The 13222-nt window shown below is 29.0% G+C and overlaps 1 protein-coding gene across 1 annotated transcript in view; it reads right to left on the bottom strand.

Moving 5' to 3' along the window:
* Positions 1-13222, bottom strand: part of eIF5B (eukaryotic translation initiation factor 5B) — a 37381-nt gene that overhangs the window by 6701 nt on the left and 17458 nt on the right. Inside the window, 2 exon segments of the mRNA XM_035092658.1 lie at positions 2598-2759; positions 12414-12509. Of these exon segments, the coding sequence (XP_034948549.1) occupies positions 2598-2759; positions 12414-12509 (258 nt within the window).

Raw genomic sequence — 13222 nt, 5'->3', positions numbered from 1 at the left:
CTATTTGTCGTTCGCTTGCATTTAAGTTGTATTACTTTGTCACGAGCTGGCAAAGCATACAGTTAAGTGTGATTCATAGAGGTTTTATTCGAGACCACCATATGGCCTAGAAATAAAGCTCAAGTGTGCAGCTATGAATGATTGAGTGACGACCAATTCAAATGCAAAATAAGTGGCTTCAAAAATGCATTAAAAATCGGTTGGAATTTTTTGTTTTGCAAAAAATATTTTACATAAAAACTCTAAATTTTTTATTAAACAATAAATTGTTATTTAAATAAATAATTGAGAAAAAAAATACAAGGTTTACATTATTAAAAAATTATTTAAATATTGAAAGAAATATTTTTAGAATTAATTAAATAGATAATTATTTTATGAATAAATAATCAATACTGATAGAATTCACCTTTAAAAAAAGAATTATTAATAGCAACAAAAAAGAAATAGAAGCAGATCAATGACCCAGACTGTTTGTTTAATCAACACTATTTCGGCAGTGATATAATAAATATTTAACCACTTTGTCTTCTAATAATATTCATGCAGCGAATGGATTTTCGATTATATTCATGAAGTTTAATAATATATGGATTCACTTCCGTGAAGTAGAGAATGAAGAGAATGTAAAATTGAATACATCAGGATGAATTAATTGCTAGAATTACATTAGGATATTAATAAGAATTATATGATGGAAGAGACTTGGGTTTTGTAAGCGTGGGATAAAAGCAAAACGGAATCGAAACGCGGGGCATAGCAGGCACATATCTCGCGTGACTCGGGATATACCAGACGACCGGATGCGGGCGCGGAAAGCGTGGGCGTTTAGAAAATCAACGAGCTCGGCTATCGACGTAAGAGACATATATTTATTTATTTATCAACGTTAAACGTTAATAATAACGTATCGATATTACTTCCGTTCTGATATGCTGGTTAATCGCGAATACAACAGAATTCTCAATTTTACTCAAATTTTAGAGAATTTCATGTTTTAACATTCTTTTCAATCAAAATATACGATTTATTATTCAAATATATCTGCAATATTCATTTCAATATTTATTTAAATTTAAAAATTAATTAAAATAATTTTTCTTAATTTTTGATTAAAAATAAAATCAAGTCAGTATTTTATTACATTTGGATTTTTTTTCATTTTTATTATTAAAGACTGTTCAGAGAAGTATTATTTTATATAATAAATTCAATCTCTATTTTTTATAAATTTTTTTGGAGTAAAATATTTTATTTAGCAGCTGAAATATTTTACTATAAAAAAAAAAATGCCAAAATATTAAATGAATGTATTTATCGTTTGAATAAATTTTTTTTAGAATCAAATGAAAGGCTCTTTATTTCTGTGATAGAATAAAAAAAAAGAACCTGCGCTTTACAAAGCAAGTATGTACATACATTGGAAGTAAAGTTAACTCCACGACATGGCGCAGGCGTTGCTTTTCATAGTGAAATCAATGAGGGCAGACACAAGGGTGGTGTATTTATGAATGAGCCGGATCAATGAATGGCGCCTGAGGGGTGACTTGGATCTATGAATGAATCTAAAGAACTAGCCAATAATAGCCGGATGCCGACCCAACCGTAATTAAATAATCGATAAAATCGTTTTTATAAAGAAATCGGTTGCTAAACAGGAAGTACCTATTTTTATGCTCAATTTTATTCTCAATGACATTTTCAACGCTGCTATCATTACTTTTCATCGCTTTTGGTAATAAGAAAAGTATTGATTTCGATTGAAAATAGACTGTAGGGAGCTCTGTGGAAGCGGAAAAAATTGGTTTGTGAAGAATTGAGGGTCTTTGGCTATATGGGGATGATATATAAGCAGATGTGGAAGTGAGCCTGGTGTTTAGAACATGTTTCCGGCCTTACCGGAAATACAAAGTGTTTTTTGAGTTTTTAGATGAAGAAGATACTTTTTAAAAATATTTTCTTTTGTTTTATTAACTTCAACTTAAGAATTTTTAACTTCAAAAAATAGCATAAAAAGCTTGAAATTATTAACTCAATACAAAAATGTTTCCAATTTACCTCGAAGCAAGGGTTTTTGTTTATAAAAACCATTTTTTATCATAATTATAGGGTTTTATATAATTATTTAAGATTGAGAGATCTTTATCGTTCTTAGTAGATATAAAAACAATCTCGCCTAATATCAGTTATTTGACTGAATAATATAATTTTTCAACATTATTTTTAAATTTAATCCTCAATGAAAAAAAATGGTTTCCTCTTACAAAAAATACCCCTGAGAAAAATTCCAAATTATCTCAAATCACTATACATTTTGTAATAAAGTGCTTTGCTTCAAAACTAATTCTTTGATAACTTGTTCTTTTGATTGATCATCAAAAGCTTCCTAAACTCAGTTCGTTACAAATTGATTAATTGATTGGAATGTAATAGAATAAAGTGTCTAACAAAGCTATAAAAGTTAGATTGAAAGAACTATGATGCAGAGGCAATCTAATAATAATGACTCCATATTTAGTTCATGGTTAAATTGGGCAATTCAAATGCTAGTTAAAAGAACTATGATGAATGAACCAAGTTGATTACAAGACACTTACCTTGCTAACAATGAAATCAGTTTCATCAAAGTGTCTGCCAAACATTTTTGGCGCCTCCCCTGGCACTGGTTCGATCTTCACACAAACCTCCTGGCCCTTTCGCGCCGACTCAACGGCCTTGTGGTTGTACTCTATGCTCGTAACCACGCCCAAGTCAATGAACTGAAAGAAGAACAGGAAAGAATCATAAGCTATAAGCATTTTAAATCACTTGGTATCTTCATTAAATCATCATAAAGTGTTGACAGATGTCAACAGATTTCAGTTTGAAGGATGCTTCTTAAAAGAGATGTTTATTATTTCAATGAATATATACCATGCACAATAAATATATGTTCATACGTATGAGATATAATTGATGAAAAATCGGTAAAAGTTGCTGCTGATGACAAACGATCATCTAGATCTTGTTCTTATGAGCATGTATACTCAGAAAGCCATTTTATCATGATCCTGGTCTGGAATACATGATGTTATCACTTTCAGATGATGGAGTATGATGCTAAGTTTATATGTAAGTGATTGGATTATTATCACAAGTTATAATCTTGCGTGGGAATGCGAGAGACATTAAGTTCCGGCGATCTAGACACCAAAAACTCTTTGGCGAACGTCTTCTACAACACCAACTACCCACATCGTGAACTTACACCAGCAGAATCGTGTTTTCTACCTTCTTGACACGCCCAATAAATTCCTCTACTCCAGAAAAATATTGTGCTAACTATTACACATGTTCAAGAAAATCACTAATTTATGCTAACGATCAACTTTTCTCTCGCAAAATCATCCACCATATTATTTCGGATTTTTTGCATCAACTCAATAATATTCTGCCTTGAAATTATAGCTCCTAAATGATACTTGATTCTGACTATATATATATCCTGATTAATGATGCCAATTAGATGAATTAATGAATGAACCTTCTATTAAAAGAATGTATGAAGCAATACTAAAATATAACCAGATGCATCGAAATAATTTATTCATTGATTACAGGTTTTTTTTGTATTTTTTAACTCAGTCTCTGTAATTAAATAGATAATTTTTTTTAATCTATTCAATGAAAAAGGTGAACTGATGAGTAAATGTTACTTAATTGTGTTGAAATTAACAGTGATGAAAAAAGTATTTCAATTGATTACTCCAAAAATTTATTATCCAACTATTATACCTTTAGTTAATAAGAGAAAACCTTTTTCTTAATAGTCAGTTTCTTTTAAAAATAAAATATCTGAAAATGTAAAATTTACTATAGAAATAAAGTGTAGGATGAAGTGAAAATTTATCTACTTCATAAATAATATCTTAATGATGAAAATAAGAAAAATAAATTATTCATTGAATATAATAATTAATCTATAGACTTATTCTTCTAAAAACAAGATAAAAGTTGAATTAATTTTTTTATCAATCAAAAAATAAACATTAATCATACTTAAAGTCTAATATTGCTAAAAAAAAAATGTGCGCCCACAAATTAATTAAGCTTAATACCAAGCTAGCTTGAGAAAAATGTTTTCAATCTCCCAGACTAAATGAATAAACGCTAAAGCGATTTTCTTCAATAAATCCTATAACTGGAGGGGGCGAATGATTGAATGAGTTAGCACATGGTCTAGTTGTCTAGTGTAGCCTATATTTCATGATATTATCATGGTAATCCGCTCTTAACCACCGGAAGTAAGGTGAAAATGAAAAGAAAACATTAGTGAAGAAAGATTGAAGTGAACACTGACATGTAGTCAGGATTTTCTTGATTCTCGCGTGGGTTAAACAGGCTTTTCTATACTCAGTCACGCCTTGAAAGTCTCTTACAGTCTCTCTTATTGCAAATTCCAGTTGGTGGTCAATCGTACATTTTTACCATCATGATTGTACTTGTGTACCATCTTATTTAAAATGTCTGTTGCAGAAGATATGTCTAATTCAGTTATTTCATCATCAAATTAAAAAGTAAATATACTACATAAATTATGTGTAAACGACTCGATGACTCAATAATTATTTTCCTATGCCACATAATTGAGTGTTAAACTTGAAATTATTACTTTAACAGTTATATTACAAATACACATTCAGAAAATTGTGTAGTAGTTATAACGGTTAATAGTTTTAATCATTCACAATATTATGTTTACTCATTTAATCAATTAAAATAAATTATAATTTCAAATAGTTAAGATAAAATTTTTTAACAATAAAACATTTGCAGTAGTATGATTCACTGAGAATCTTAATAAAATAATGAATCTACTTAATAAACTTAACTAACTATTTTTCTTCAATAAATAAAGATTAATAGTGTTTTTATTTTAATGTCAACTGATTGGAATAAAATTATATAATTAGAAGTAAATAAGAATTAATAATTTTAGGTCTATTTATTTAATCTGATTTACAAATTGAATTGGAAAAAATATAATTTATGTGAATGTTTTCAAACTTTTACTTGATTATAATTTTATCAGAGTTTAATTACATAGTTAGTTAATAATAACTGACAGATATATATTTGTTAGACACATTTTTTAATAAATAATTTATAAAAGAGATATAAATGTTAGTTGAATCAATTAATTACTTTTTATCAGTTTGTAATATCTAAAATAAAATATGTAAGTAATTTTAGAAAATAAACTGATCAAGATTTTATTAAAAAAAGAAATTAATTCCAATTGACATGTTATTTTGTATTTCAAAATATATAAATATATATATATATTTCAAGTGTCAATATATTTTTAGAAGAAAAAATATCTTTGAAAAGATAAAGAAACAGATAAAACACATGGAATTTTCTTCAAGTATTAAAGAAGACAAGCATGTCATTGATTGAGTTACAATTTTCCTGCAACCAATTTAGTAAGGTTCAAGGAAAAAGAAATAGGAGAAAATAAATAAGAAGAAGAAGAAGAAGTGGAAGAAGAGTACAAGAATGAGAGAAAAAGATTAACTGAAGTCTTTCGCATCCTACACATTGAATGTGGTGTCTGAAAGCAGTCAGTCCCACACAATTCTCATTCTCTGGTCTGACAAACCCACGATTTTCTACTTTTACAGCCTCACGTGGGTTAACCTCTTCTTCATTTGACGACGAGGACTACAGGCACTCCGGAAATCGACGCACCTGACGTTTGACTCCTCGTATCGTCACACCAAACGTGTACTTATCATCATCTCGTATTTATTCGTGTCACCATAAATGGATTCTCATTAAAACAAATGGCCTATCATATCACATGACGCCTACTAAACCCCTGAGAGCTGTTAAAATATATACCCTGAATATTTAAATAATCATTTACATTCATTGGAAATTTTCAATTAATTCATATTTAAATTTATTGTTATTAAACAAGTCGAAAAAGGTAAAACGATACAAGAAAGAAAATATGAATAAGAGAATTAGAAATGTATTCGTTAGCAGGGGGTCGCTCTTTAAAATTCAGCAGTAAATTTGTTTTGTCACACAAAAAGCTGTTTGTAGGCTAACGAGACTGATAAAGGTGCTAAAAAAAATATTTGAATTACTATATACTACTTGACTGAAAAGTTTTATTCTTTTTTTATCATGTCTTTTTTTTTTGATTATCTTTGATTTATAAAATTTATGGTAATTTTTCGGCTATTTTTTCTCCTTAAAAAAAATAAAACAAATGTTTGAAGAAACTTAAATTATGACTATATCTCATGTTTTATGGAAACGTATAAGAATGAGAGAATGCTAACGATCGTGCTGATGGTGACGATGATGGTGATAATGATAATGCAGGGAAATTCATAAAAGCGTAGGCTAATTATTTTGTTTGATTTCAATCACACATTCCATTTGTAGTTTTATTTATTACATTTAGATTGAATTGACTTGGCAAAAATATTTATGCCCCTAAGGTTAAAAATGTTATGTAAATACACTTATGCTTTTGAAAGAATTCATCATTCATTTGAATAAAAAATTTGCGCCTACTACTAGTGGCAACTATTTCTAAATTTTTTTTCTCTCTTGAAAGGCTTTTAAAATTTTACTGAGGAAAAAATTTTTACTCTAAGATTTAATGTTTTTTAATGGATTTTTATCATTCGACGAAAGGAATTCATATTCTGGAAATATTTGAATAGACAATTTTATTTTAATATCGTCAAAAGTGATATTTGAACCTTTATAGTATGAATTCAATTTATCTTTTATCAGATTTAAATTCAATTTATTCTGGACTTGGCGTAAATTATAACTCTTTTTACTACTCTACTATCAATATGGTATAGATATTTACTTAAAAGTACATCATTTCCATCAATTTTATTTTAAATAAACTCATCAAAATTTCTTTCAACAAAGAGGTAATCAACAAAAACAAATATTTCCACCTACACAACAATAACATTTTACAATAAAAAAAATTCTGGTATTGAATAGATTAGTTTCAATCACTAATTAGTTCACAAAAATACCTCTTCACCAAAAAAAAAAAAAAAACAATTTCTCAGTAGTTCAAACCATCTACTGAATTAGAGCATCACGTGATCGTAAGATAATCACGTGTTAACCAATCTCTACGTCAAAAATTTAAACGCGCGATTTCTCAAAGATCCTCTAAATTTCTTCACACACACCACGTTTGAGTCACGAGTAATTAATAACTCAAACGGTAAAAAAAAGATTTTTTTAGCATCGACAATCGACGTCAATAATACACTGGTGAAATGAATGACGTCAAAATGTTGCAAAGTGTTGATCAAACTAATTAAACGATCTATAAAGTGTCTTATGTGTGTGTGTGTGTGTAGGTGAAATATATACAGAAGTATTTGATGTTAGTACACAGTATGATCCAAGTAAAATCAAAGTTTAGACGACGTAGCAGTTTTTCTAATGTTGCGGAGGCGTCAGATGAGCACATGACATCTACTCTAGGACGCAATCGCCGACGAAAAACGACGACTAAACAGTTCGTATATTCGTGCCACAGGCGGTAAATAAACTATAAAGGATTCTAAATCGGTGAGGGTTACTAAAATAGACTTCCGGTTCCCGTCTCGGCCGGCGTCTACTTAAAGCGGTTTATGCCAAATGTCCATCCCGTCTCTTTACTTCAGAGACTACCAAATTTTCTTTTACTTCATCTTCTCTTTATTTTCTTCATTTTCCACCCGTATCCCATTTTACTCCCCATTAAACCACATCTCATAAATCGTCATTTTTGCTTAAAAAATTTCCATTCATCATTAAATTAAATTCTTCAAATATACATTTTTTTTTCTGATCAATTTTTCAGCAGTGATTTATACGTTGAAGATAAATATTTCAATATTTAACACAACCTTTTTTTCGAATTTAAATTTAACGAAAACATTTATGTTTGATTGTTTGAATTACTATAAATCTTCTATTTAAATTCAATAATAAAATAGAGTTTAATTTATTATTATTTTAAAAATTATTCACAAATATTGTAGTTTAAAATTTTGTTCGACACCAAAAATGTCATAATAGGTCGTTGTAGTTTGTTCTCTTGTCTCCCACTACATCCTCTTTCTCATGAATGGACTTTATTGAGGATCAATCGGCCTTTCGCCCACGTTTCAACGCCTTAAAACGCGTTTGCGCAGCTGTTAAAATTTTTCTTCTTCAGTTTCCTATTTTGTATTAATAATCTTTTATTTTTATTTCTCCTTAGTACATAGATTTTTTCCACAAAATATTTTATTCTCACGCATTTTATTATTTTCTTTTTTTTTATATTTGTTAAAAGGTAAAAAAAAAATGTAAAGAAAAGATGATTTTTTGGTATAAAATAAATTTTTGGAACAATATTTAATAAGTTGTGCTAGAAAAAAATTTTCTTTTGAGAGTAATAAAATTTTCACATGAAATCGTATATTTAAATCATGTCAACAATAATTTGTAAAGGAAAATAAATGGTAAAGATGTAGACATAGGGATATATAATTTGTCTCACATGAAATCAAATAGATTTCCTTTCTCATTTCCTGAATGTCCTTCTCATCTATTATTTATTTTTTTCCTTTCTCACTTGATTGTCGGACAGGTGATTGCCGCTAAGACGAAGAGAAAAGAACATTGACCTTAAATTCCTTGAAGAAAACCCTGAAGAACGTCTTTTACTTATTTCACATACTTTTTTCTATCATTTATTTTTTTTCCTTTCTCCTTTCAACTTATTTAAAATTGTCTCTCTTCAACTAACTTCTGTCTTTCATGTGTATCTCTTTATTCCATGACGACAAAAAAAAATAATAAAAAAAACGGAAACAGATAGTAGTAAAAAATAAATTGAGGAAATGCTGAAGATTCTACAGCAATCGACAAAATGGACGATAAGTGGATTTGCTTATTGCTAGTTTATCAATGGTTTAAAGAAAGAAAGAAAGAAAGACTCTTTGAAAGAGATTTTTAGTCACTGAAATTTAGTGAATCGATACTGATATCTTAACGTTGACTATTCAGGTATGCGTATTTCCATTATAGACCACACAAAATCCTCTTTACTTTTTATCTTATTTTCTCCATTATTGTTTTATGATCCAATCATTGTTTATTTTCTATTTCATTCATGTAACAAAATGATAACTTTTTACTAATAAAATCCTTCTCAAAAAAAACATTACTTTATTTTTTCATCTATCAGTGATTCCATTTTTTTAAATTGACATTTTTGATCAACATCCTGAATGAAAAATAATCACTTCCGTCTTCAATATTTCCTTTTGTTATTTTTTTTGTCACAAAATCATCCCATTTTTCCGCACTTTATGTATACAAATATATTGTGTGTTGATATAAATATTTTATTACATAAGTTCCAATTTTTTCCTCTTCCGTTAGTAGTGTATACGTCTTTTATTCTCTGTATGAGTAGATGATAACGGCCGGAAGGAAACTGGGGGCGTTTCCAAACCGGAAGCCAGACGGGACGTAGCTGTTGGTGGCCAAACTAGAATTCATCCGGTGGCACATGCCACTCAAAGATGCCGACATTTCCATTTATGGGATCGTTTAAAATTTCGAGGAATAACAGACATTTTTAACTAACACTCATCCGTTTACATTAATTCATCATTTACTCGTAAATAGAATGTTAAAAAAATTATTTCCACCTTTTTGTAAATAGTAAATATTTCAATAAGATCTTTAATCTTGATTAATTGGTGATGATCATGATACAGTAGCACTCTTGAAACCAATTTATCTGTCAAAGATTTATTAAAAAAAAGCATTTTTTTGATAAATCTATTTTCGATTTATTTTTGATAATTTAGAATTTCTTTTTTAGTCAAGTACTTACATACTTGTTGGAATTATTAAATTTATTCTTTTTTAGAGAAGATGAATGCAATTTTTTTGTTTACATAAATTATTAATAAGATTAATAAATCAAAGTCGATGAAATTCTTACGGCAGATGTTTTAAAATGTGAATTGATAACGTGCTGTTGAACTTACGATGATATAATGCTTTATATTATGTTATATACATGTAAGACCCCTCTTTGATGCTTGCATTTTTTCATCTTTCACTTCTTTTAGACACTTCTCGCTTAGCCACTGTTATGTTATTAGATCCCCTTCCGCTCGTTGTCTCTTTGGTCTACTTATTGTGGATAAGACATGAGATATGAGTTGAAGTACAAAAAAAAATACAAAAATTCAATGGCGTAAAGTTGAAATATTATTTTTCTTTTTCCATTGAGAATGAAAAGAAAATAAATAATAAATAAATATTTAAAACATGACTGTTGATTATTGAGGCAATGGAATTTATTTAAAGCTAGCAAAAATGGAAAAGTGTGTCAGGTTACGAGAGGAGACCGGAAATAAGTGATCTAAATACGTAATTTGCTTGTGAGGTCACGTATATTGGTTAAGAAGAAAGATCCAAACAGCTTAAGTCATCTAGAAAAACTTTGGTCACACTTACACATTGGATGTTAAGTGTCTTGAGAGTACTGCAATATCTTTACTATGACTTGACCTAAGCCAACACTTCGTGACGGCCAATATCCGGTCTGGATGATTTGCCTCAAGCCACTTTAGACATGCTTGTGACTCTATGCTTAAGGAATTGTCATGAATAAGATAAATTATTGAGAAATATACAATTTTGAATGTTTCCATGTCACAAAGGTCGAATGGCTTTCAATAATATTGAAGAAATAAAATATAACCAGGATGGAGAATAAAGGATTTATGAAATTGAAAGATAATAAAATGGATAATAAAGTGGAAAAACAGAATTGAAGGTATGCAGAATTGTTAAACACTTTTAAATCTTAGATAAAAAAATAATATTCTTTAAATAGTTTGACTTTCAATCATGTTGATAATAAATAGAAAGGAAAAAATATAAAATATTGCTACTTTGTTAGTTTTCCAAGAAATGCTGTATTTGCAGGATAAATTTGCTGAAATGATACGTGTATGTACCATCAGCAAGCTCAAAAAGGGTATAGTATGATGAAATGTAAATCAAGAATCAACAAAACCATGACAGAAATTGAAGTCAAAAACTAATAAGTAAACCTTATGATTCGCAGGCAAGAAGCGTGGAATTACACGTGGGCTAATGATATGGTTAGGTCTGCTTTCTATGCGCGGGCGACAGTATAAAATTCACAGTCCAGCCTCTGTGGTTGTCGCTCCTGTCCTCGTCTTCGTCTTCGTTGTCCATGTATGTGACATAAAAGATTCCAAAAGAGCATGAAACTTGAATGAACTATCTACAACCCACTTGAACGCACACGCAATACCACTTTGTAAGACATTTCGCGTCTATTATAGACTATAAGTTCATTAAAAAATCATAGTTATAGTTAATGTCTCCATAAATAAAGATATTTCGACAATATACCTACTCTCACAGTCCATATAAGTTGAATTAAAAAATCCCAACTCGTAAAAACCAATTCTCTAAACTACACATAGGAACATAATACTCCTGTGTCTTTCCAGTTTTATAGAGATTCAAGAAAAAATTATGTAAACAATGTGTGGATCGAGAAAAAAGTTTGAATATTGATTTTGTTATTCAGATATGTAATAATAATCAAGGAAGAAAAAAGCAACGGACGAAGAGAAAAGAGGAAATACACCTACACGACTAGAAAATAAAGAACTAGAAAATGTCATTACATGAATATTTGAAATCTGAAAAGACTGGAAAACCTCGTCCTCCTACGATTACTCTCAAGAGTCCTGTCAAGTCCTTCCGATCTTTTACTATGCAGATCGATTTTATCGTCAACGTCGTAGAGTCAACACAGACTGGTTCACCTACACAGATAGCAATCTTTTTACGAGACAGAAGCAGTATTATATATTTTTACCACTTTAATTATAATTTCGTTTCCCTCTCATCTGTCATTTATCTGACAAAATGAGCTATTATAAATAAAGCTTTCTTATTATTAGTGATATAAATGAATCCATAAATATTAATTTTATGAGAGAAATTTGAAAAATGAATCAATTAAAAATGTCGTAGCATGATGACAAATAAAAAATAGTTAATACTCATGTAACAAAAAATATTTAGACTTGCAAAAATTAATGACCAGAAAGTTGACGAGCGATACTCATGCCATGTGTGTATGTACTGAAACATGAGTTTGCGTAGGTTGAGTATCTCGTCCATTTCCATATAAAAATACGTGAAATCAAATAAAAGTAAAAATATAAGACGTATGGTGAGATTAAGTAATTGCCTTGATCCCCTGCGGTCTTACCACAAATTGAATTGCAAAGTATTTGAACGTTCAATTAATAAACAACATTATTTTCAAGTATACTTACATCTTTACTTGGTACACATACGGGTGTTCCTTCCTTCACGATTCCTGCTTCAACCATCACTCCAACAACGATGGGATCACGAGAATTGAAGATGAACTGAAATATTATTAAGAGACATTAATAATTATAATCATTTCATATATTAATAGTAAAAATTAATTTTATTTCTAATCAAATGACCCAGTAAATTATTTTTCATATTTAGCATCTAATTTCTACTAGTACATTTTCAGAAAATACGTGAAAATATTAATAAATAATATTCAAGTAGACTGCGTAGCATTTTAATATGCAAGTATCTATCGTCATCACATTCTCTTTGACAAAACCATAGTTTCGAATTACAATAAACGTGATATGCGTTCTGAGAAATTATTATCGCGCGTGCGCCATTATCAAATTTCAATTATAAACAAAATACATCTATTCCGTCGACTGTACATAAATAATAAAAATTTACTAAATTAAAGTTTGCTAAAAATACTTTAAGATTAAAATTCTTTTTCTCACATTTAACAGTATCCAATTGCAAGAATTTCATATTATGTAATGCTTACTCCTTCATAAATTCGCATACGAGCCATTACTTATTTCAAAATACTTCAAAAACTTAACTCAAAAATGATTATATCAGAAACATGAATGATTCAAGTTAAATGAATGTTTCTAATTAAATGTTGATGTATATTTTAGTTAAAAACCATTGATGTTTAGCAAACATTTTCAATCATTTCAACTATCAGTATAATTATGCTATTTAGATCAATTAGTTCATTTCTAGTATTTTTAAATTTACTTTTAATTAATAA

The sequence above is a fragment of the Chelonus insularis genome, unplaced genomic scaffold (genome assembly GCF_013357705.1).
Source record: "Chelonus insularis isolate UGA/USDA-ARS -01 unplaced genomic scaffold, ASM1335770v1 contig_94_pilon, whole genome shotgun sequence".
Taxonomy (NCBI): Eukaryota; Metazoa; Arthropoda; class Insecta; order Hymenoptera; family Braconidae; genus Chelonus; species Chelonus insularis.
This window is presented reverse-complemented; position numbering and strand designations above follow the sequence as displayed.